At 33.6% G+C, this 26,073-nt stretch overlaps 1 protein-coding gene across 2 annotated transcripts in view; it reads left to right on the top strand.

Annotated features, from left to right (window-relative positions):
* Dach1 (dachshund family transcription factor 1) overlaps nucleotides 1–26,073 on the top strand; it is a 383,574-nt gene that overhangs the window by 237,284 nt on the left and 120,217 nt on the right. Inside the window, exons 4-5 of one of the 2 annotated variants that reach the window (XM_021181594.3) lie at nucleotides 18,715–18,870; nucleotides 19,294–19,466. In XM_021181594.3, the coding sequence (XP_021037253.1) occupies nucleotides 18,715–18,870; nucleotides 19,294–19,466 (329 nt within the window). The remainder of the gene's footprint in view (nucleotides 1–18,714; nucleotides 18,871–19,293; nucleotides 19,467–26,073) is intronic. The other variant, XM_021181596.3, reaches the window with a different exon arrangement.

Genomic DNA, 26,073 nt, shown 5'->3' with positions numbered 1-26,073 from the left:
ACAGTCATACCAGGGTACTGTCAGCAAGTGCTTCTTGGCATCAGCAATAGTGTGGGTGTTGGGTGTCTGCAAATGGGATGGATCCCTAGGTGGATCAATCTCTGGATAGCTTTTCCTTCAGTCTCTGTTCCATTTTTTGTCCCTGTCTGTCGTTTGGACAGGAACATTTATGGGTTAAACATTTTGAGATCAATTGGTGGCTCCATCCTTCAACAATGGGTAGCTCCTATCTACTAGAGGTGGCCTCTAAAGATTTTATCTCCCCTTTGTTGCATATTTCAGCTAAAGTCATCACTGTTGGGTTCTGGGAGCCTCTCTCTTCACTGGCATCTGGGACTTTCTAGTGGCTACCCACATTTCCTCATTCCCCACTGCTACATACTTTTATTCGATTTCCTGACACTCTGTACTTCTCCCCTGTCCCTTCTAATACTTGATCCTGTACCCCCTTTTCCCTCCCCTTTCTCTTTTCCTTTCAGGTCCCTTCCTCCATGTACCCCCTGTGATTATTTTGTTCCCCCTTCTATGTTGGATTGAAGAATCCATACTTTGGTCTTCCTTCTTAAACTCCATATGGTTTGTGGCTTGTATCGTGGGTATTCTGAGATATTTGCCCAATATCCACTTATCAGCAGGTACATACCATGTGTATTCTTTTGTATCTGGGTTACTCACTCAGGATGATATTTTCTAGTTCCATTCATTCGCTTGTGAATTTCCTGAAGTCATTGTTTGTAATAGCTGAGTAGTATTCCATTGTGTAAATGCACCACTTTTTTTTTTTTTATCCATTCCTCTGTTGAGGGGCATCTGGGTTCTTTCCAGCTTTTGGATATTATAAATAAGGCTGCTATGAACATAATGGAGCATTTATTCTTGTCATACGTTGGAACATCTTTTGAATATATGCTCAGGAGTGGTATAGCTGGGTCCTCAGGTAATACTGTGTCCAGTATTCTGAGAAACCACCAGACTGATTTCCAGAGTGCTTGTATCAGCTTGCAATCCCACTGGAAATGGAAGAATGTTCCTCTTTTTCCACATCCTGACCAGCACCTGCTGTCACCTGAGTTTTTGATCTTAGCCATTCTGATTGGTAGAAGGTAGACTCTCAGAGTTGTTTTGATTTACATTTCCCTGATGAATAAGAATGTTGAACATTTCTTTAACTGCTTTTAAGCCATTCAAGATTTCTCAGTTGAGAATTATTTTTTAGCTTGGTACCCCATTTTTTTTATTACATATTTTCCTCAATTACATTTCCAATACTATCCCAAAAGTCCCCCATAGCGCCCCCCACTTCCCTACCCACCCATTCCCATTCTTTTGGCCCTGGCATTCCCCTATATTGGGGCATATAAAGTTTGCAAGTCCAATGGGCCTCTCTTTCCATTGATGGCCGACTAGGCCATCTTTCGATACATATGCAGCTAGAGACAAGAGCTCCGGGGTTCTGGTTAGTACATCATGTTGTTCCAACTATAGGGTTGCAGATCCCTTTAGCTCCTTGGGTACTTTCTCTAGCTTCTCCATTGGGAGCCCTGTGATACATCCAATAGCTGACTGTGAACATCCACTCCTGTGTTTGCTAGGCTCCGGCATCGTCTCACAAGAGACAGCTATATTTGGGTCCTTTCAGCAAAATCTTGCTAGTGTATGCAATGGTGTCAGCGTTTAGAAGCTGATTATGGGACGGATCCCTGGATACAGCAGTCTCTAAATGGTCCATCCTTTCATCACAGCTACGAACTTTGTCTCTGTAACTCCTTCCCTGGGTGTTTTGTTCCCAATTCTAAGAAGGTGCACAGTGTCCACACTTTGGTCTTCATTCTTCTTGAGTTTCATGCGTTTATCAAATTGTATCTTATATCTTGGGTATCCTAAGTTTTGGGCTAATATCCACTTATCAATGAATACATATTGTGTGAGTTCTTTTGTGATTGTGTTACTTCACTCAAGATGATGCCCTCCAGGTCCATCCATTTGGCTAGGAATTTCATAAATTCATTCTTTTTAATAGCTGAGTAGTACTCCATTGTGTAAATGTACCATAATTTCTGTATCCATTCCTCTGTTGAGGGACATCTGGGTTCTTTCCAGCTTCTGGCTATTATAAATAGGGCTGCTATGAACATAGTGGAGCATGTGTCCTTTTTACCGGTTGGGACATCTTCTGGATATATGCCCAGGAGAGGTATTGCTGGATCCTCCGGTAGTACTATGTCCAATTTTCTGAGGAACCGCCAGACTACAAAGCTTCTGCAAGGCTAAAGACACCATCAATAAGACAAAAAAACCACCAACAGATTGGGAAAGGTTCTTCACCTATCCTAAATCAGATAAGGGACTAATATCCAATATATATAAAGAACTCAAGAAGGTGGACTCCAGAAAGTCAAATAACCCCATTAAAAAATGGGGCTCAGAACTGAACAAAGAATTCTCACCTGAGGAATACCGAATGGCAGAGAAGCACCTGAAAAAATGTTCAACATCCTTAATCATCAGGGAAATGCAAATCAAAACAACCCTGAGATTCCACCTCACACCAGTCAGAATGGCTAAGATCAAAAATTCAGGTGACAGCAGATGCTGGCGAGGATGTGGAGAAAGAGGAACACTCCTCCATTGTTGGTGGGATTGCAAGCTGGTACCCCATTTTTAATAGGGTTATTTGATTAACTTCTGGAGTTCTTTTTAGATTTTGGATATTAGCCCTCTATCAAATGTAGGGTTGATAAAAATCTTTTCCTAATCTGTTGGTTGTTATTTTGTCTTATTGACAGTGTTCTTTCCCTTACAGAAGCTTTGTAATTTTATGAGGTCCTATTTGTAGATTGTTGATCTTAGAGCATGAGTGTTCTGTTCAGGAAAATTTCCCTTGTATTAAATTCAATGTATCTGGTTTTATGTGGAGGTCCTTGATCCAATATTGCTGCTATTATACAATTCTATAGTGTGAACTACAACCTTGGATTTCAATTCAGTATTTGAATTTCATGTCTGTTTTTAATATTCTCTACTCAAGGGCCTTCAATGGCTTGTAGTCAATGTTGACCATGGACAAGTGACACCAATGTGACAGTCTCAGGAGGTTAAGCCATGAAAGGAATTAAAAACAATTTTAAAAATTATGTTAATTTAAAAATTATTATTTGATAATGTTTATTTCCATACTCTTGAATTGCTTATCTGGGATGTTAATATTTTAAACTTTTAATGCATCTCATTGAATAAATTTAATATTTAAATAGATTTCCCTATGCAAGGCTTTCTAGTTCATTCTGAATTTCAAGGTGATTATGAAACCAATCAACCAACCACAACATCAAAACTCAATCATGCCCCTAAAAATGCTCCACAACTGTGATTCAAACAGTATCCTATGTAACAACATTACAATAGAAGCTGATGTTATATTCAGAGAAACCCAAGCTTTTCTACTTTGAAGTGAGTTAGTTCTATATTATATGATAATACATGAATCATACAAATTGCTCACAGACTTTTCATCTTTCTACACAAAATAGGTTGTATGCAATTTCTTTAGATAGCAAGTTTCTACACGTTTAAAAAATCATAGTAGAATGATTCTTCATGGTTTCCAAGAGTTTTTATTTGAGCCTTTTCTATAATTATGATAAAGGGACTTGACATTTGCTGACATTAAATATTGTCTTTGTGTGTATATGGGTGGGTATGTCTGTGTGTGCTTGTGTGTGTAATAACTTTCAATTCTCTTTTTATATGAGAAATCAGAGTTTAGTATGTGTTTGTAATGCAAAATCATTTCTGTGATTAACCAGAAGACCAGATATGATGTTTGCTTTATATTAATTTTCTCCTCTTTAGATGTCCATGGAGGACATTTCAAAAATTTATGTGTAGCATAAACACTTCTTTTAGTTAATTGTAGAAGTTTAACACTCAACATCTTTACAGCCCCCTAGGTATAGTTGAACATTTACATATTAAACAGAGATGCTCTCTGACATGGATTTATAAAATGATGCTTGTTTATGATAACTTTAGCATAAATACAAGAATTTCCTATTCATAGATGGAAAAGTGAAGCCACTGAGGATGAAGATCATAACAAGATGTGAAAAGAAATCCATTAATTATACTAAATTGACGAATTTTGCTCTACTCAGAGCCTGAGATGAATTATGCACAGTGAAGCTCTTACTTGAAGTTTATATCAATATGATGACATTTTTAGATTTGTGATTACTTTCTTGATTATTTCAGGTTTTCTGATGTGTGTCAAATATTAAATATTAAAGAAGTTAGAACAAAATTTTCATACCGATAAAGAACTCTGTAACAATGTTACATGATTTTTGAACTTTTATCATGATTAACTTCATTCCCAGAGCCAACTCATGATTTATAAAAGTCCGTAATTGGACTTAGTGCAAACGATTTAGTCATCTATTTATTATATGCACTAAAATGTATTTTTTTAAAAATGCAGTCAATAGAAACCAGGAGAGAAACAATCTTGGATGATATTTAAAGCTACTATAAAATAATTGCCAATATTTTCCAATTGATATTTTTCTTTCCATGTGCATTTTTAAAGATACTTAAAGCATGCTCCAAAATTAGACCTGACAATTGCAAATGCCAACCAACCAACTCAGTAATAAAATCAATACTTACATTTCCCTGGAGGCCACTATTTACTGTTTGGTGCACCGTTTCCTTAATGGAATGGCAGCTATGTTTGCAGATGCTTTGTCGTTGCTGTTTTTTGTGTTTAACTAAAAGCAACTTTTTTGAAGAAGAAGAAGAAGAATAAAAAAATTCTTGTTACTATTAAAATTGTCAGGACCTTTTCATATTTAATATAAGTGGACAGAATATAGTTATTCTGTGCACACACACATGCACATACATGCACACACACATTCGTACATACACATGGACATAAATATGCTTCTTCTATAACATATATAGGTAGTGACATTTGCTGATAATGGCGTCTGAACCTGATAGTTAAACTTTTACAATATTAAAAATAACTAAGTTTAAATCACCATTTTTGTAATTACTTGTGACAACTCAATTTTTGTATTTTTTGGCACTGTATTCTAGAAAGAACAGTAAAGAGGAGAAATATAGAGAAAATAGATTATATATTTCCATGTGATAAAATTATTGTCAAAATATTATCAAATTTATTTCTTAACTTTTTTAGGACTTCTTTTCTAATAGTTTTCATTGCAAAATAAGCCTCTCTCCCACTTTTCTATTCTGTTTTACTACTTGATACAATTTCAAAATTAAAATATGCATATCATATTGTTTACCTATCTCTTCTTCTATATGTTTATTGTATACAAAATTAGAGAGGAACAAGTAGGAACAAACACCTACCTTTTACCATTAAGCTGTTTGAAATTGATAGAAGATGGGGTAGAAAAATTAGTATTCATATTTTGTTTTGTATTCTTGTTTTGTTTATTTAACTGTGTGTGCGTGTTTGTGTTTGTGTGTATGTTTTTATGATTTGGTTTTAGGTTACTTTGTTTTTTAAGACAGAACATAAAGTACAATGGGTAGTGGAAGGGACTCTGAGTTGAGTTGCAAGAGGTGAAAAAATTTGAAAAAATGTCTTATATGCAAAAGTAATTAAATATAGGACATAAATATGCCACTTTCATGCTTACCCTTTTCAGTAGATTTGAGACTTTTATATAACTAAAAGTTTTACAAAAAGCTTATCTTTATATTTGATTGCACAGGGTTTCCAATGAAGGAGCTAGAGAAATTACCGAAGGCACTGAAGGGGTCTGCAACTCCATAGGAGAACAACAATGTGAACTAACCAGTACTCCCAGAGCTCCCTGGGACTAAATCACTAATCAAAGTAAACACATGGTTGGACTCATGTCTCTAGTTGCATATGTAGCAGAGGATGGCCTAGTTTGCCATCAGTGGAAGGAGAGGCCCTTGGTCTTGGGAAGGTTCTATGCCCCAGTACAGGGGAATGCCAGGGCCAGGAAGCAGGAGTGGGTGGGTTGGGGAGCAGCACAAGGGGAAAGGGCATAGGGGATTTTCGGAGAGGAAACTAGGAAAATGGATAACATTTGAAATGTAAATAAAGAAAATATCTAATTTTTTTTTAAAGGGGAGTCATTAAAGATGCAAAAGTACATTTTCCTTGACAGTATTGTATGCAGGGTCACACTTTCTTAGCATTTGGACAAGGTAAGGTAGACAGGTTATCTGAACGGAAACCATGACTGCTTTCTGGAGACATGTTTTTAGGTGGGATATTGGAGGAAAAGAGTGTCCATTGATTGGCTTCTGTCTTTTAATACGATGACGTCAGCAACTGATGTTGGTATGCTAAAGCTGCAATATTTTCATGACAAAGAAAAACTCATATTCCAATCTTTAATGACTGGAGGAGCAGAAACTGTCGTGAGCTCTCAGGAACACCCTTGTAGCTCCTCTCAGACAGTAAATATTGCGAGTAAGATCAGAATGAATGTGGTGTTGAATTGAAATTAATCGCTGGAGTTATTTCTTATGGTGTCACAGTATTCTACACTTGGGCTTTTCACAGGAGGCTTTGAAGAGCCCTACAGGACCAACCAAATGTAATTGATACAAAATCGCTGCTACACCACAGCTGTGGGAGCAAGGTGCTACAGCTAGTACTTTAATCTACCTTTCTTTCTGAGAGTTTATTATGTTTTTGAATTTATTCTTTTGTAGATCTGGGAGCTATCATTTTTATGGAAATTAATCTTTTTAGAAGATTTGTCCTCTCTTTTTCAAACACTAATACATTCATTCAAGGGCCCTATTATTCACATCCAGCTGGCTTTTATCTGGTGATATTTACTTCAAAAAGCCAAGTTAAATGGTATCATAGATTAATTCTCAGGGCACAGGAAAGCTTTTTTGGAGAAAAACATGGTTTGGTAATTATGTGAAATATCATAATAAAAATCACAGAAAATGTCAGAAATGTGTTGTGTCATCTGTCATAATAGGAACTTCAAAAAGCTGCTTCTAGAAGTGTGGTACCTTGCTCTTGTCAAAACGTTTTATTTCAAAAACATTTTACATATCGCAAAAGTTTGATTTAGATTTTAATGAACTATCACGAATTTTTTGTTTTTCCTCACACAAGGCAATGAAACTTCAAAAGAGGCTTATCCAGTGCTATCTCTTACATAAATCAAGCTGGAAATAAGACACATTTTACAATTCAATTTAAGATCCCACCGAGACAATAATGTTGCAAGCTGTGCATTTTGCAAAGTAATATAGTAATGTCTAGTTTGCATTTTTAAAAAACCAAATTAATCATACTTTATTGAGTACATTGGAACAAACCTAAAATTCATTTATTATTAAAATCTTCTGCCATAAATACAAACTATATTTTATACATAAAGGACAAACTCATTTATTCATTAAGATAATTTGGATAAAACAGTTGGCATATGCATTTTGTAGCAATGGAAGAAATGACATTTGCCATTCTGGGGGATTTGAATTTTTAAAGGGGTCTACATGTAGTGAGCTGCTTGAAATTTATTCTCACATGAAACTACTAAGAATGAACACTTCCATATAAAAATAGAAGCTAACCTAAAACATGGAGGTTTAAAAACAATTAAATTATTACAGTGAATTATCTTTTAAATAGATATTTCATAAAAGTTATGAAGAATTTTTAATCTTTTTCTTTGTGTAACCAACTTATAATAATGTAATGATGTACAAGCTTTGCTAAAAAAAAAAAACAAAGAAAATGAAAAAAACAAACAAAAACAACAACAACAAAATGCCTGAATATCTACCTGGTACAAATTAAAGTACATTGTGCTGTATATATTTTTAGACTGAAACACAATGAAGTCTGTTTACCTATATGGTTTTGGGGGTACAATTCTAATAGGCTATACTACCCATAGGTGTATTTAAGCCTGACTAAAATTATTGTAGGATCACTTAAAAACTAACAGCTACATGAGATCATAAATGGTCATTTTGAGAAATCACTTTGGAGATTTCTAGTATAAGGACTGCAGGACATGGTACCAAACTGCAAAGTGGCTCAGAAAACTGTGATATGTATCCTACACATATTCTGCACAGTGGCCACTCTTTTGCTGTCTGCTGATGTGTATGACATTCTGGCCAATAATAATTGAAGATGGCACAGGACAACATTGGCAGTGTGAATTGTGTGGAAATAATAAATGTATTGTGTTGAAATATATCTCCAAATTTAATTTTGCTATAAAAAATTAAAGTTTACCTTGTTACATTTAATAGACTTCACTATTAAATCTTGAATCTTGAAAGAGTTCCCTCAATTTGTCATCCCTGATTTTGTCTGTCAGGGAAGATCTAAAAAGTATACCCTGCTGGATATATGGAACTCTGTAACCTTTTTAATAAGACCTCTTCTTTGCAGATGTAGACATGAGAAAGCTCCCAAATACAATACATTTTGTTTTCTTTCTATTTAAAAGCAAAGACAACCCTACTGTATTTCAGTAAATAGTTTAGGTGTCTGTAGAACCAGAAAAAGAACAGAGTATCTCTTGTATCATCCAACAGAACCTCGTCATGTCTTGGGCAGGAAAGCAATTTTCTTTCAGCCATTTTCTTAAGAAGCAGACATGGTCAAGAACTCCTCTTTTTTGTCAATTTTTTCGTAGCATGAAATATGAGATTCAGGTTATGTGTCTCGGTCATATCAATATCAATGTGGTGGGTGACAGAATTTGGGATGGTCATTCCTGATGATGAGCCTCCTCTGCGTCCTACTATCTGATCTATCACTTTAATCATCTCTCTCTTCTTCCTAAGATGATGACCAAACTCATCATCCTGACACCTGAAAGCTTTCATAATCTGACCCTTGCCCACCTCGCTCTGACTTCTGATGCTTTCCTAATGTGTGCTTGCATCTCCTGTCACTTTACTTCTCTGGCTGTCATCCACAGCCACCATTTGTGTATGTCTGAAAGATTGCCCAGACTAGGCAGCTCTATGAGCTGAATATTCTCTGACATGTAATGGACAAGACTTAGATTCAATGATCTGTCCAATATATTCTTAAGGCTAGTCCTTTCCCTACGAATCCATGTGATCTTCAGAGTTCAAGTACATATAGTGTACAAAATGTGCATTTGTCTATGACTAATATCTCAGTATATAATACAATTTTGTGTACTCAATATATTTCATTGTTTGCACACATGCACATATACACATGTGTGTGTGTTTGTGTGCAAGCACACACGCAGGTGGTATATGCTGGCTCAAATGTGAGTATGTGCATATATATGTGAGAGTGCACAGATTGGTGTGCTCAAGTACATAAAAAGACCGGAAAATGATATCTGGTGTTTTTCTCAATTCCTTTCCATTTTATATACTTAGATACAATCTCTTACTTGCCATCTCAGCCAAGCCAAGTAGCCAGATCGCTTCAAATAAAGTCTGCCTCTTCCTCCAGAAATCTGAAATTGGTAGCAGACTGATAAGCCTGTCCAGCATTTAAGTAGCTGTTTGGGATCACTGTTTCCCAGACAGAAATAAGCGATGGCATTGGATAGGCTAGGAGATAAGGAGGACCTGAGAGGACATAAGTGGTGGAAACTGTGTTCAGAGTATATTGTATGAACTTTTAATAATAAACAAAATGTAATGGATAAATACAAAGTAAGCAAATCAATCAATCAATCAGTCAAAAGTGAGTATTAAAACAACAACAAAAAGGTATGTGGGGATCAGATGTTAGGTCCTCACGCTATCACCTCCTTTTGCACTTCCTGGCTCTCCACTTGGTATACAGTGCATGCCAATAATGACCACATGGATCGTTTTATTGTGTTTTATGGAGCAGTTGTATTGACAGAAGTTTGAACTGTGTGTTGCTTAGTGACCTTCAAATATGTTTCTTGCTCATTGTCTAACATGATGTTTGTTCCTCATTTTTCCCCCAAAATTTCAAAATTTAGGAATAGCTGAGCATTGGAATAAAGAAAAATGTGAACAAATTCAAAGACACTTAATTTCTCATTAAGAATTGAAAAATGTATTTTTAATTAAATGATTCACAACTTTTTTCCTTTACATATTAAAAGATATTTAACAAAATTAAAAATACTCAGACCTGGAGGGCTAGGGTACATCTCAATGGTACAATCTATAGCAGGAATGCATGAGGCCCTGGTAAAATCACCTCTATAACAACAACAAAATTAAGCCTTCTTGTAGTCTTAATAAGGATACTTTTGTGAGTCGGTGGAAGTTAAAATTGATAAAAAAAAACACCCAAAATTTTACTTTTATCACAGAGAAATTTAATTCAAGTTAATTTTGTAATTATTTATTGGTGACTATAACACACACATATATATTTGTGATGATATTTAACTATATTATTTAAATATATTATTATTAAGCATTTAATGATATTTAATGATATTTAGCTGACATGTAAATTTAGTCTGCAAATTTTATTGTCAAAATCAGCTCCACATAGGAAGCTCAGGGAACAAACTTTCCAGTGCAACAACAACAACAAAAAAACCAAAAAACAATTTCAGGGCAGAATATTTTAACCATAAGGTGTTCCCAAGTTGGATCTCTCTTGAAATCTCTATTTTTCAATTTTTTTGTTGTTTCTATATAGTTGTTGAAACAGTAAAAGGGGTTTGAAGTGATTTTAGCTAATATAAACATTTGTTAGGGCCAGAAGTTGTTAAGAGCATGTGCCTAGTTTGCACAAGTCTCGCTGTTTGAGCCCTATATCACACTTATCGGGTATCTTGATGTATACACTTAAATTTAGCACTTGAGTGGTTGCAAAAAAACTGGATCAGAAGTTGAAGGACATCCTTGTTTCCGTAAAAAGTTTGAGATGAGCCAGGAACACATGAAACCATGTGTTTAAACTGTAGCCTCTGATATGAGGAAGCAAGGAGACTGGGATCCTAGACCCAGCCAATTGTAAAAACAAAATAAAACTAACCGAAAAAGGCACAGGATTTTCCTAAGAAAACAAAGTTAATGTAGATTTTAGTGATAGTGGACTGATCACTACTACTAGAGAGGAAAAAAAACCTTTTCTCCTATGGAGGATTTATATGATTGAAAATTATATAGCTATTAATTGAGTTTCCTAGAAGAAGTCAACTGTATTTTCAATACATTAATATTAAACATTTAAAATGTTAGTTTTCCTTATTACTATTGTTAGTAGACCATGATAACTTACACAAAAGTTATTTTTCTTAAATTGAAGATCTTTAAATTTTTTCCTACACTTTGAATATTTTAGAACAGTTATTTAATTCCTTTTTTTTTTTTTTTGGCATGATTTTCCTGTGTAGCCAATGCTAACTTTGAATTCATAATGTGTCCCTGGGCTTTCCAAAAATGTTGGCCCTACTGTCTCAGCCTTCCAAGTATTATGATGTCAGATCTGTGCCACCATGTCCAGGGTGGTGTTTTCCTTTTGAATATTAATGTAGAACTTGTTAAAGATTAGAAAATCTATGACTGAGTTAGCCAGATTTTATCCTTGTGGCTATTTTTTCATTGTGTATTTATGCTAATGGACCTTAGCTCTGTGTGCAGTGTTAACTCTGATAGTATCAGTGTGTGACCTTAAGCACATTACATCCTTCCTTATATCACTCATTCCTCACATTGTAGTTACTATAACCAGTTCATTGTAAAATAAAATATGAGATATTTAAATCTTATTTTAAACTGACCTACAGGTGTAAAGATAGTCAGAAAATGTATCCTCTTTTAATCATTTCATCCACATTTTCTTATTCTTCTTCACATTTCAACTGAAGTCTGAAGAAACACAATGAAAGCACTTATTCTTGAGATGAAATTGGGAGCCTTAGTCTTAAGTTGAGAAATAAACATTTAAATTGCAATCTCCTTAAATGTTCTCCTGTTGCCAATTATTAAAAGTATATTCTTCATTTTGACTTGAAATTCTTTTCACCTGATTGTTTAGGAAAAGATGTTGAAAGAGGTGAGAGCATGATGTCTTCACAGTGTTTACTGAAAGCTGTGGGGTGAATGTTTTGGTTTCCTCTAGACAGCAGCTTTCATCAACCCTTCCCTCCACATGTAACCTACACTATACTCTAATTCTGTAGGCCTGAAGTGTGTTGAGTTCTTCTCTGACACTCCCAGACTCTGTACATAAAGCCTATTATCTTCAGAGCTAAATACTAAATTTCACGTTGAATAAATGGCACATGTCAAGGTGAATTGGGTTGTGCATATTTGTACATTGACAATGGTTATGCTGCTGAGAATGAGTAGTAGTATTTAAGAATACTAAATTTTCAAGTGTAATCAGCATGTTATATATTGATTCATGGTATTCGTTACCTGATGGTCCAAGAAATATTGGAAATATTGGATATTCACATATTTATGTTGGCTCTCATGAGGAAACATGGATTTTAACACAACTCTTTTTGCTATGAATTTATTTAACATATAGCTTTTATTAAATTGTGGAAACCAGGCCTAACTATTTGCCTCAGCTTTTTTGGTGTCTCCAATAAAAAACAAACACACCCATCCTAACATACATGAAAACTATTCTGTAAATAATTCCTATTTCTCCCTCTGAGTATCTGTTTCTCTCTCAGATTTCAGTCTTCTATTTCTACCTACTGGATATTAATCTATATTTAAATAATATTCCACCAATATAAATTAAACTGATTTTTTAATTCGCATCTCTCATTTTACAAAGGTGACTAATAGTTTTTTTAATTGTTTGTGTTGTGATTTCATAATATTGGGAATCAAATCACAGAACAAGTTAAAAATTTCATAACTTTATTATTAATATGTTTATTTCAGAATTATTAATGACTTTTAAAAAAAATGTCAGATGTGGTGGCACATGCCTTTAGTCCCAGCAGTTAGAAGGCAGAGGCAGGTAGATCTCTGTGAGTTCCAAACAAGCCAAGACTACATAATAAGATTTTTAAAAGATCTATCATTAGTATAGTTACATACATAGCATAGCAAAGAGCCTTTAAATTGGAAAGCCCATAATGAACATCAGGTATTGTCAAGGTCATCACCACTGCTTCCTTAGGGATGATTCCACTATGCCTTTCTATGCTAATGTATATCTCAGGCCATCATTTGTAATTTTATTATCTTTATCTCTATTTGTACATGATCAAATTTGTTTCAATGAACAACTATATATATAATGTGTATATATATATATATATATATATATATATATAAAATGAAACACGGGCTATATATGTGTGTGTGTATGTATGTATGTGTGTGTATGTATATATATATATATATATATATATATATATATATATATATCCTGTGTTTCATTTTTTCTAACTTTATATTTAAGAATACATTTGTTTGAGATCATCTTCCACGTGTATTTACCTTCTGTGTTCTATCAGCACATTTACCACACAGAAGAGTTAAGATTGGTTGTTTATAATTTTCAGGGCAAGAATGGCCTACTAGATGGTTTTATCTTCTTAAATGATAAATATAATAAAAAAAACCCCAAGTGGACCATATCATATTGACACAAGCTCCAAATTTTGAGCATATCTCATATAAATGGCAAACCATTGAGACTCCTACGCAAGGGAGTGACAGTGTTAAGATTTGTACATTAAAGTACAAATTTCAGTTCCTTCAAACTGATTACAACTGCTCAGATAGAAAAAGAGTAGAGATAAATTGCATAGATGAAATCAACAGACATAAAAAGGAATTGAACATCAATGGTAAGTAAGAAAGCATGAGATAAGGAACAGCCCTGTTTCTGGCTAAGACAACTGACTGATAATATTATTCTTTGTACTCTGCTCTGTAAGAGAGATAAATGAACCCTTAGAGGCAAACATGTAAAAAAATTTTCAATATTACTCCTATGAGCATGCAATCCCTTCTAGAACAGGATTATGCTTTTCTGGATAATCATTTTAAGACCAAAATGTAGTTGTTAAAATCTCAAGCTGTGTAAAAAGCAATGGAAATCAAAACTGATTTTTAACTTGTCCTGATCAATACTTACACATGAACATAAACTTGCTTTTTTTTTGTCCTACTTACACATGAACATAAACTTGGTTTTGTTGGTCATTACATTTATTAAAAAGTTTACAGAGAATACAGTTGTCATTTTTACTTGAAATGATGGCAAAACTATAGGGAAATTATAAAACTATTAGAGAAAATAATTTCTAGTTCATTTGTTTGCTTACTGAAAATTGTTCACACTACACTGAGAAAATGAAGAAATTTCTATGTTAGTAGTTTTAAAGGCTAGAAGATATATAGCTACATTATAATACAATATGTAATTTTCAGCAATTGTGAGATTATAGTTTAGTATCACAGCATATATATATATATATATATGGATCATTTCTATGTTATTGTCTACAACCCAGTCTAGTTTAGCTGTGGAAATTAATGTATCTAGTTTCAACATTATTTCTGTGGAATCATTTGACTCTTTCTTACAATCATATCAAAGATATTAACAAGACTCATATGTTTAATAAATATAAAATAATTTAGCAACTCTTCCTTTCCCCATACTAAATGCTATGGAAGTGTTTACCAGTTCTAGCCTGGATTTGTTTTGCTTTGTTTTCAGGGCTCTGTTTCATCTGCTTAACAGTGACAGTGTGGTGCTAATGAGTCTTAGAGCAGCAATAGCATCAAAAAGCAAGGTGATCCCTGATATAATTACCCCTTTCTTCTGCATATACACCATTTAACCTTCTATCTTGATAATAGCGGCTATACTTTTTTCTTTATTTTCAGTTGCATCAAAACTTTCTTGAGTTGGGTTTAATAAAAGAGAGTATATGTGAAGAACTGCATTCTGCATAAAGTAGTTCATTCCCATAGTTCCCATGAGATCAAATTTCAAGTAATTTAAGATTGAAATCATTCTTATTTACAATTCTATTATTTTTCAAAGATTTTTAAGATAAAACATTACAGTTTTTAGGAATTAGGATCACAAAGATGTTTCAGTTTACCTGAGAAGTAGCTCAGCAGTATATCACGACTGAAAAACAGTACAAGGCAGCAAGTTTGATTCCCTAGCCTCACAGAAAGAGCAAAAATGATTCAGCTTAGAGTATGTCCTTAAATAATCATGCTTCCAAGCATTACATTGTACTCTGTAGATATATGTTATATAGTTATCTTTAAAGGCATAAGGTAAATATTAAAGGATTGCAAATTGCTCATTGTCGTATCAATTTGATTGTGTCAAACTAAAACTCTAGATGATTTCACCATTTATGTGTTAAATCAAATGGACTCAGTTGGTAAATTAGATAGATAGATAGATAGATAGATAGATAGATAGATAGATAGATAGATAGATAATAGATGGATGGATTGATGGATAGATAGATAGATAGATAGAGAGAGAGAGAGAGAGAGAGAGAGAGAGAGACAGATGAGAGGAGTGAGAGATTGAAAGAGAGAAAAGCAGAAGCAGATACAGAGAAGAGAGGGCTAGGTTATATGTTCACATAAGGACTATTTCTAAATGTACATATGATGTACATACAGTTTATACCTAATTTCCAATTTGATTGAAATGAACCCACTGAAAAATCATATATCTATTTTTCCCATATCTGAAATAACAGCTAAATGCCTGTGGAACCTGTGACTAGTGTTTGCTTTTACTTAGAACTCATGTTTTCATCGTTGGATGGAGTTGACATCCTCCTAAGTGCTCTCCAATGGAATGGAGTAAGCACCCACTCGACGTTATTTTCATTGTAAACGACTCTTGACAATGTCAGGTTCCTTTCACAGTCTATCACTGTCACTCACTAAGCAGCAGTGTGATGGTTAGTCCCTTAGAGATTTGTCTCCTTTATTAGGGTCAGACTATGATAAATCAGAAGAACTCATTACATGACACATAGGTATAAAGAAGAATAGTATTCAAAAATACTTTTACCATTATTAATGCATGATCATATAATGAAATATCTACAGATCACAATAATTTGCATTTAATTATTTTGTATGTATTCTATGAAAATTTATTTTAAAAAATGTAGTCAACTGTCTTGAGGTTCATTCCTTATTGGGTATATATAATAATGAAAGGAGTGAAGTAAATGATAAATATAAACTAGAGTTATAAATGGTGCCACTTATTTACCCTCAATTTTGCACGTTTATTAAAAAGAAATTAGGTATATTATTTTCTAAAACCTTTCTATTTCCTCTCTTGCCTATGGATTGTGTTTCAAAATCTGTTGATAATCTTTCTTTTTAATGAGATTTAATGGCTACATTATAAATTCTATTTTAAGAGCTTATTGCTACAAGTACACTGAAAAAAAAAGAGTAATGTGAACTTTCAAAATTCAACATGTTACTTCAGAAAAGAACTGGAATTTTAAACCATGAATGAAAATACAAATTCAAAGGAAAAGGATTCTATAGATTTAAAAATTAAATGTGACTATATATATATATATATATATATATATATATATATACACATACATATACACACACACACACACATACATTTTGCATATACATATAAAACAAAATGAGAGGAAAGGGTTATCAACCTGAGAGGTAGGAAACAAAGAAAAGTTATGGAGGGAGAAGAATTTTACATATATATATATATATATATATATATATATATATATATATATACTTGCTTATTGTGTGTGAGAGATTGCATAAAATGAAAACCCTTGAAATGATGACTTTACTAATTGTAGGCTTGTCTATTTCTGCAGTAGCTTTTTTTTTTTTTAATTCTCATTCGTCCACGCTAATGGAGATGGAGCACACTATAAATAATGCAAAAATCACTTACAGCTGACTTGGTTATATATTGTGTATTTTTCATCAGACTTATTTCTTAATTGTTTGCTCTATTTATTATCTAAATGAGCTAACATCATGAGTGTTTAACGCATGATGATTGGTGGAGATGTCTAATAGCCTACTACATAGTGAGAAATTTAATGTAATTTTAGAAACGTCCATAAGAAAATACTTACGTGGCAGCGGAGCAGCTCCACTATTAAGAACCTGTGGTGCCACAGAGAGGGCAAAATAAGTGTTATCGTTTCTATATCTATTTAATCAAAATTTAAGTTACTGTCTTTCCTTTAAACTTATTATCTTAAAATGTGTTTATTATGTGTTAAATATGTAATGTGTTTGCAGGTAGTTTGATAAAATGAAGCAAAGTGAGGTTATTTGAAGGGTTTTATCCTAGTAGTCTCTTGACAGGAGGCATTTGAGAAATTCACATTTATACAGTTATCTCACATTTGACTGGAATATGTGTCAAAAAGTCAAATGTAGAGGGGTAAGGTATATAAAATTATTGAATATGAAAATGAACTTTTGCATTGAAGTGAGGGAGCAGGTTGATGAAATATCTTTTATGTGAGTCATTTCTGTATAAAGTTATAAACGTTTTTAAACTAAAAGCTGTCATAGTTCCTTGTAAAATAATAAAGATATCCATTTAATTGATTCTTTTCATTGTTTAATAAAATTGCTTTGTTTGATTGCTGACGAATTCGAATTGAGTTTTCATTACCCACTTCTGAACAATTTACTCTGAGATCCAGACAGTATTGAGCTAATGAGTTTGAATTTATATTGCACCTTAACTGTCTTCACGAAGTAAAGGGAAAAATATCATGGCAGTAACTAAGTAGTCCTCACTGAAATCTATGTCATAGAGATTTTACAACAGGGCTTTTAGTGGAGCTAAGGCATTAAATGGGAACTTTACCAACTCTGCTGTTTCCATGTTTATGAGAGTATTATCTATTTTAAAATGAATTCTTGAGGTAACAGAAAGTTAAATCTATAATTTCATATTATAATCTTCTAGAGAAATGCATTGATGTTGCTAAACTTATTTGAAGACACGATGCATAAATTCTTTCTATGGAATCCTTATAAATTATCTCAAAACCTAGATTTTTCTGACATTTTCCTGAATATTAAAGTGTCTGTCCTCCAACAGACAGTTAACTGACTCTGGTACTGGCATTATTCAAAATATATATATATATATATATATATATATATATATATATATATATATATATTTGTTTGGAAGCAAGTGCTGTACTCATTCACACACCTCTGGTATTTAACTTTGATATTATCATGTCTCCTACAAAGTGATGCTTTGTGTTCTATTTCCAGTGACTAATTAAGTTATGTTCTTATGAATCCAAATTATTTCTGTTCTTGTGGTTGGAGTAAGCCACACAGTTAACTCTCAATGTTGACCAAGTTACCATTTACTGAAAGGAATAAAATGTGTTGTATAACTTTTGTTTTACTTTGGAATTATTTAGTTATCCAGTAAAGATGATTTACTATTAGGTTGGTTAGTTCAAAAAAGTTTAGACATTACAAATAGGTTAGATGGTTCAAAAATAATACTCTTCTGAAATTCGACATCCTGTCTACAAAATGAAATGAGAGAAAGCACAACTGAGGGAAATTTGTTTGATTTCAGCTCCCTTCCCCCCCTCTCCCCAAGCCCGTTTGGTAATTCCCCAATGTGAAACCTTGTCAGATCTCATTTCAAATCAGTGTTTGGATGATTTGGATTAATATTCTATCCAAATAATTTATATTCATTCCCCACAGGCAGCAGTGGTGGTTCTTGGGATAAGGAAACACTGCACTCTCCCCCATCCCAGGGATCCCAGACTCCTGTTGCACATGCCCGCATGCCTGCAGCGTTTAGCCTTCCAGTTAGCCATCCTCTCAACCATCTGCAGCACAGCCACCTTCCGCCAAATGGTACGATGGCAACTTTTAGCACTAAAAGTGATAGTTGTTGAAAAATTATTTTCTTTAATGACTAGCAGAATAATAATAATTAAAAAAAAAGATATACTGCATTCACACAGTCAAGATCATCAAAACTATAGCATGTCTATAAGTTGGTACATGGCCAGGAGGAATAAATAAATCAAGCCAAGACCAAGATGTTTGTATTATACACATAAAACTTGATATGATGAATTATGGCACCAAACTAATTAGCTGTAGGCTTAATTTCCCAGTCATGAGTGAATATTACTATATACAAATAAACAAGCTGTTGTATCTTTGACTGTCACAATTAGAATATTTTTCAGTTTTTTTGACTCTTAGTGACAGGTCTTTGGTGATTTTTAGCCTCAGCACAGCAGTGATGGTCTATCTGTATTCTTTTTATAGGACTGGAACTTCCTTTTATGATGATGCCCCACCCTCTCATTCCTGTCAGCCTACCTCCAGCATCTGTCACCATGGCAATGAGTCAGATGAACCACCTTAGCACCATTGCAAATATGGCGGCGGCAGCACAAGTTCAGAGTCCTCCATCCAGAGTGGAGACATCTGTTATTAAGGTAACTGTCTCATCATAATAATCATCATAATGATGTTGTGGAATGGTCATCTTCAGTTACCATCCCTCACTCCATTTTTCTTATCCCCATAAGTTATTTCTAAAATCTAAAGAACAGGAAATGGTGAGAAAAAAAATACTAAGTAAGAAAAAAAATAGTAAGTAGGTAGATTTATTATAAGTTCTTGCTTTTTAGAAATAACATAGGGAAATAAGTTATATACTTCAATTCGTCTGAGCACCTGCATGCACTGATCATTCTTTGTGCTCCTGTCGATGGTGTTATAAGCCTTTCTATATGTTTATATAACTTTCAAAGCTGAGGGCCCTATCACTCCTCATCTGGATAGATTTACATGAATAAAATATCTAGATCACAGACTTAAGTACTTTAAATTTTTAATTCTAAGCTAGGATGTTAAAGCACAGAAAAAATATCAAGAGACTTGACTTGATACCCTTTCTATTTGATCACCATTTCCAAAATTGTTTGTGTTGTAACTCCTGTTAATTAAATACTACAATCTTGAAACAGCTTTCTAAAACTCCAAGGTGTTTAAGTTGAGGTAAGTTGGAGGAAAAAGTTAATTTTCTTCTGGAAGTATCTTTAGCTCTCAACTCATAATATGTTGTTAGAAATTCAGAAATACTGTTGCGGTTTCTTAGACTAAGTTTCAGAATGCAGAGGAAGGAGATCTAAACAGGAAGGAAATATCTGAAAGGGGAATAAGAAAGTAAATGATATTTATGTCTTCACACATAGGCCAACACCTACAAAGTCATACTGATATCCCACTTTGTGGTCTCTTGGGACAATTTTTAGCAGTTTTATAACAGATGGAGTTGAGCAAGTTCTGAATCATGGTATAAATTCTGATGGTAACAAGGACATGGGAAACATTGCTCTAGTTGAGATTAATTACAGAGCAGATAGTTCCCCCTGCAACCGCAAAGGGAAGACCAACTGCCTGACTGCCTGATAGAAGTGCTGGAAAACCCATCTGCCCTTACCAACAAAACTTGCTTTGTATTTAAAACCCTGACATGCTAAGTGACTCAATCCTGTTCTAAATTAATAACCACAGTGCTTGAGTTTGATATTAGGACAGTCAATAGCTCAAATCTTGTTTAGTAAACTTACTTTGTCTATGCTAATTAAATGTAGTTTAGGGTAGTTTTATTTTTCCCAAAGAAAATGGCTGACTACGATGTCACATTGAACAAAATGGGCCCCTGTGAGTAATTAGAAGAGTGCCTGTGAGTTGATTTGCTTGACATGATTCTAAATGTAAAGGCCACTTGAAAGTGGAATGTTAAATACCAAAGATTTAGTGCCATCCCAGAAGATACAGCTTCTGAAGACAAAATAGAAACATGAAGGATTGTCTACATGTTCATGCTTTCACAGTGATGAAAAGAATTAAGATTAAGTAGAAACTAAGGGAGAATGGAAATAAAAATATACAGTTTAAAATAAAAGAAAAAATGTATGTTTTGGAGTAACATATTATAAAAATTTTCTTTCTTAATTAATTTGTTAATTATAAGGCCCAATACTTTTTCTTTCAATGACACACTTACTACTGAACACAAAATATAGTAGGATCTGATCATCTGAGTTTCTGACTCAGGGAAATATCTATTTGTTGTTATTGACAATATGGCCTTTGAATGGAAATGCTTTTTAATTTATATGTTGTTAAAAAATAATAGAATACTATTGTATTATAGAAGAAAAGTACATAAACTTCAAATTTTAAATTTTATAAATAAAGATTTTGGGGGCAAACATTACATACACACACACACATACACACACATATATGTATACACACATATAAATATATTCAAAAGGTGTATATGTATGTATGTGTATATATATATATATATACATATATACATATATATATAAAGGATTTTCATATTTCGTATATATTAATTTGTATAAAGTCTATGACTAGTTTCACATGCAAAGACAATATTGAGTAAAACTGATTATCAATGAATAAGAATGGTGTCTTTCAATTTCAATTGGTAGACTGTACGCTTAACACCACAAGAGTTTCTAGCCGAGAACAACATGCATTCAATAAACCCACACATGCACGTACACACACAAACACGAACACACACATGCACACAATATTTACACACAGGCGCACATTCACACAGTGCTATCTGAGAATAGAAAACAAATAGTTGTTCTCTACATTACATGACTGATACTTTAAATTCTTATGAAACTTCCATTCTTGTGGACAATTGTAGACGCTCAAAAGAAACTTAAACCATATAGAGACAGATAGAAGAGAACACAATCATCAAGATTCCAGAAATCAAAAAAATTAAATGCCAAGGGAAATAACTACATGAAGACTATTATAGCATTCTCTTTATAAGGGCAATTTTCAGTGAGACTCAGTAAGAAAATTTGCCAAACTGTTGCGAGTTTGGAGAACTGGAGTAGTTTAGTAAGTTAAATTTCAGGAAGAAATGGGCAAATACTGTTTAGACCATTATAATTTTACCTTAACTCCTTAAGATCTATATATTTATAGAGATAAATTATTGTAAATTGTATATGAATCTATTATGCCAATGAGGTCAATGTAGTTTTGCTGTCTAACAGTCACAGAACTTAAATTGACAATAAAATGGGATTTTATATTGTTTTGGTTATATTTCCCATTGTTGTAACAAAAACCTGACTGCACTGGTTAAGAAAGAAAGCCGGGCATGGTGGTGCACGCCTTTAATCCCAGCACTCGGGAGGCAGAGGCAGGCGGATTTCTGAGTTCGAGGCCAGCCTGGTCTACAAAGTGAGCTCCAGGACAGCCAGAGCTATAAAGAGAAACCCTTTCTCGAAAAACCAAAAAAAAAAAAAAAAAAAAAAAAGAAAAAAAAAGAAAGAAAGAAAGGAAATGTTTATTTTGGCTCACAGTTTGCAGATGCAATCCTCTGTATGGAGAAGTCAGAGCAGTAATGTTGAAAGGAGCTGGTCAGATTGTCTTCACAAAAAACATAGATAAGGGCTACTATGAGCAGGTTTCTTTATTCTGACCAGAATCCAATCAGGCAATGGTGCTACTTCTATTTAGGATGGGTTTTCCACTTCAATTAACCAAATATAAACACTCCCTCATACATTTTCAGGGATTGGTTACCATGGTGATTCTACATTCCTTCAAGTTTATAACCAAGGTTAGACAATCCATATAGCATGCAGTCTAATTTCCCCTGTGGTTGAGAAACATTTTGCACGGCTTCTCCCCATACATGCATACACTTCAAATGGTTCTTAATCTCAGCAAAAGAAATACTGAGGACTATATTATTCAAAGTCATCAATTAAGCAGGTTGGAATTTGCATCTCAACAACTATTTATTTAGAAATAATTTTTTAAGAAGAGTGATGTCCACAGATTCATTTTGGTTCAGTCTCAAAGATTTAAAGCTAGCATAGTATCTTTAGCTCCAGACCCTGTGTTCTAACATCGTATGATTTTACTGAGTCAAACATTTTGGTTGACATTTTGCGTCTTTAGTGGTGACCTCTGCCTGTATACAGTAATCTAGAAGTAATCTGATTAAAGGAAAGACTCTGGACTTTGATATAAACCACAATTTGTACAATAGTCTACAAATGTAGCTCTAAGTCCTAAGAGTTTTTATTATTAGTTTGTGTTCTTGTTGGGGTAGGGATTTGAATATGTTTCTCAGAATGTTTGCCATATATCCTACTCAGTCAATCTTTAAAAATCTGTCTTTATATTAGAAATTTGTGTTTATCTACTTTTTTAAAAATTAAATTTCAAGTTCCTTGATTTAGAATCTATAAGTAGGTTTAAAGGCTAAAGCCCAAAACTATCTTGCAAGTTTCTGTTCTGTATGATTTCTAAATTTTAGAATGTTTTTCTTTATTATCTTAAATCACTGAGTAAATTAAGCAGTCTAAATTAAGAGTTCAATTCCTTTTGTCATTAGCAAGTTTGTTAATGGGTTGAAATGCTTTGCTAATTGATTCTCTTTGGATTCTTTGAACCCATAACTCTAAGCCTTCTGAATGAATCACTGTTCTAATCACATTATATTTCATACATGCATAATGCTATCATGAGATGTTAAGAAAAAGCTCCTGCTGAAATAGACTTGATGGCTTTAGCGTGGAGCCTGGAGTAGGGTTTCTGCCCTTCATGTGTTTTCTGTTCTAACTCCTAGGTACATGACAGATTATTTTGTACCTGTATAGCTAGCTTCCTCTTCTGCATGGAGATCATAGTGGCAAAACTTTAACACGGAATTACAATAAAGAATTTACCATTTAAAGTATTTGCAATTCTTTCAGCATTGCCCATTGCTTATGAGTAGTTTTATTTTCTGTAAACTTATCATTAGTCATCTGTCCAACAGTTTCCCAGGCGATCCTGATCAGGCTAACCAGATATAGTCATGAGTCTGTTAAGAGATTCCTTTGTCCCTTACTGTCTTTTTTTTTCAATTATTTTCACCTAAAATATTATAAAATTTGGCTTCTTAGAATCCAGTTCAGATTTAAGCAGAAGTAAATAGAAAAGGAACTAGTGTTTTTCTTCATTTGTAGTATGAATATCAACGAGAATTAATAAATGACTGATTAAATCTCATCGACATATAATTATTCTATCCAATAAGTGAATAAGTAATAAAATCATCATTTTATATATCACCCGAAGGGCTGAACGTTGAGTGTGATTATCAGTACTGGCCAGAATCATAGAAGGCAGATATTATACTCTGCCTTTGAGGGCACATAACACTATCCATGAAGTTTACTTGTGGCAAGAAACTTGAATGGACACTTCAGCTCTAAATCTGCTAGACTCAAGAAAGAAAAGATCATAAATATCATTTAGACACATCAATGTAACTGCAAATAAAAGATTATAGTTGGAGTGGTATAATAGGAACATATACTGGGCCTAATCAGATGGAAAGTTGGCTCTATATATTTGCCATGCAAAAATGCCAGCAAACAGCAACAGAAACAACTCTGAGCTGACCTGTTTCTGCTGTGTTTATTCTTTTATATTTATCTTTTTGAGTAGAATGTAAAGAGTTCTGCCTCTTAATTTTAATGCTAGTACTAATCTGATAGGATTGTGAGTTCAATTAAAGCTTGGGTTATATAGAAGGAACCTTCCTGAAATGAACAACAACAACAACAACAATAAGACAAACAAACAAAACCAACCAATCAACCAAACATGAATTTCATTTTTTACCAAGATGAATTCTAACTCTCAAGTCTAGATTGTGCTTTCTTGCTTTGATTAAGTTTATGTTATCTATATCTATTAACTTTATGTAAACTCTGTCCTATAAACCAATAAAGTATTACCATGTAAATGTGGAAGAAACGGAAAATTCTTTAGAATAAAGTTGAAGAAGAAAAGAGAAATATAATTAAAATTATATTCCTTGCTCCTGCTTGTTTAAAATTAAGTAAAAGTGATAAAATTAATAGGGTTTTCAAATAACAACTCACTGGTTTTAACTGATATACGTATGTGGACATCATTCACTGTGTCTCTTAGAAGTCATTTTAGCAAATTTCCAAAATCAAAATATGAAAGCTACAATTTGTATTCTTTTTTTTTTTTTTTTTTTTTTTTTTTAAGACAGGGTTTCTCTGTGTAGCCCTGGCTGTCCTGGAACTTACTCTGTAGACCAGGCTGGCCTTGAACTCAGAAATTTGCCTGCCTCTGCCTCCCAAGTGCTGAGATTAAAGGCATGTGCCACCATACCCAGCCTACAATTTTTATTCTTAACACAGCTTTCAGAGCATGGGAATTTGAATTTATCAGTGAAAATGATGACATACCTTGCTAAGTCTACAGTGAATGAGATATGGTCCACGCTGAAAAAAAAGTGATTAAAAATCGTAATAAATAATCATAACTTTATATCCTGCACGGCAGGAGGTAATATTCAGTAAATATTCCCTGAATGAAACAATGAAAGTGTGAGCAAAATCAGGAGTGTGGAATATGGATTATGTATGTACTAAGGAAAAGCAGTGGCCAACTATGTCAATGTGCAATTCAGAAGTTGTCGAAAGATAAGTCATTTAACGTTAGAAAGAGTGGCTTATCTACTTCTATGTCATTTCCAGTGAGAAAAATTCTAAGTAAAATAAAGATGAAGAGTTTTATAGGGGTGTGAAGGAAATTAAAAAGAAAACATGATTAATTAAAGCTAAGTGAAATAATCATCTATATAAATCAGTAGTTGTGATTATTGATGCTTAATCATGGAATGTAACACTGGTTCCTGGTGGAGAGCAGGTAGCAAGGACAGTGCAATTTTGCAAATATTCAGTCATGGATGTGACAATATGAGTGTGGTCGTTTTGAATTCCACCTTTACTTTTGTATTAACATAAAGAACAATACTTATTGTTCTGCATCAATGTATGCAGCCTTCTCTCTGCATTTATTTTTAAACCATTACTTTATTAGTCTGACCTTCTTTACAGTGAAAGAGTACTCCTCTTAAATTTTCATTTATTAACATGGTGAGTTTTATAAAGATGGAACATTGCAAAAGATTGTGTTTTATTGATTGGTGGA

The sequence above is a fragment of the Mus caroli genome, unplaced genomic scaffold (genome assembly GCF_978045245.1).
Source record: "Mus caroli unplaced genomic scaffold, Mus_caroli_1 scaffold_12, whole genome shotgun sequence".
NCBI classification, from domain to species: domain Eukaryota; kingdom Metazoa; phylum Chordata; class Mammalia; order Rodentia; family Muridae; genus Mus; species Mus caroli.
This window is presented reverse-complemented; position numbering and strand designations above follow the sequence as displayed.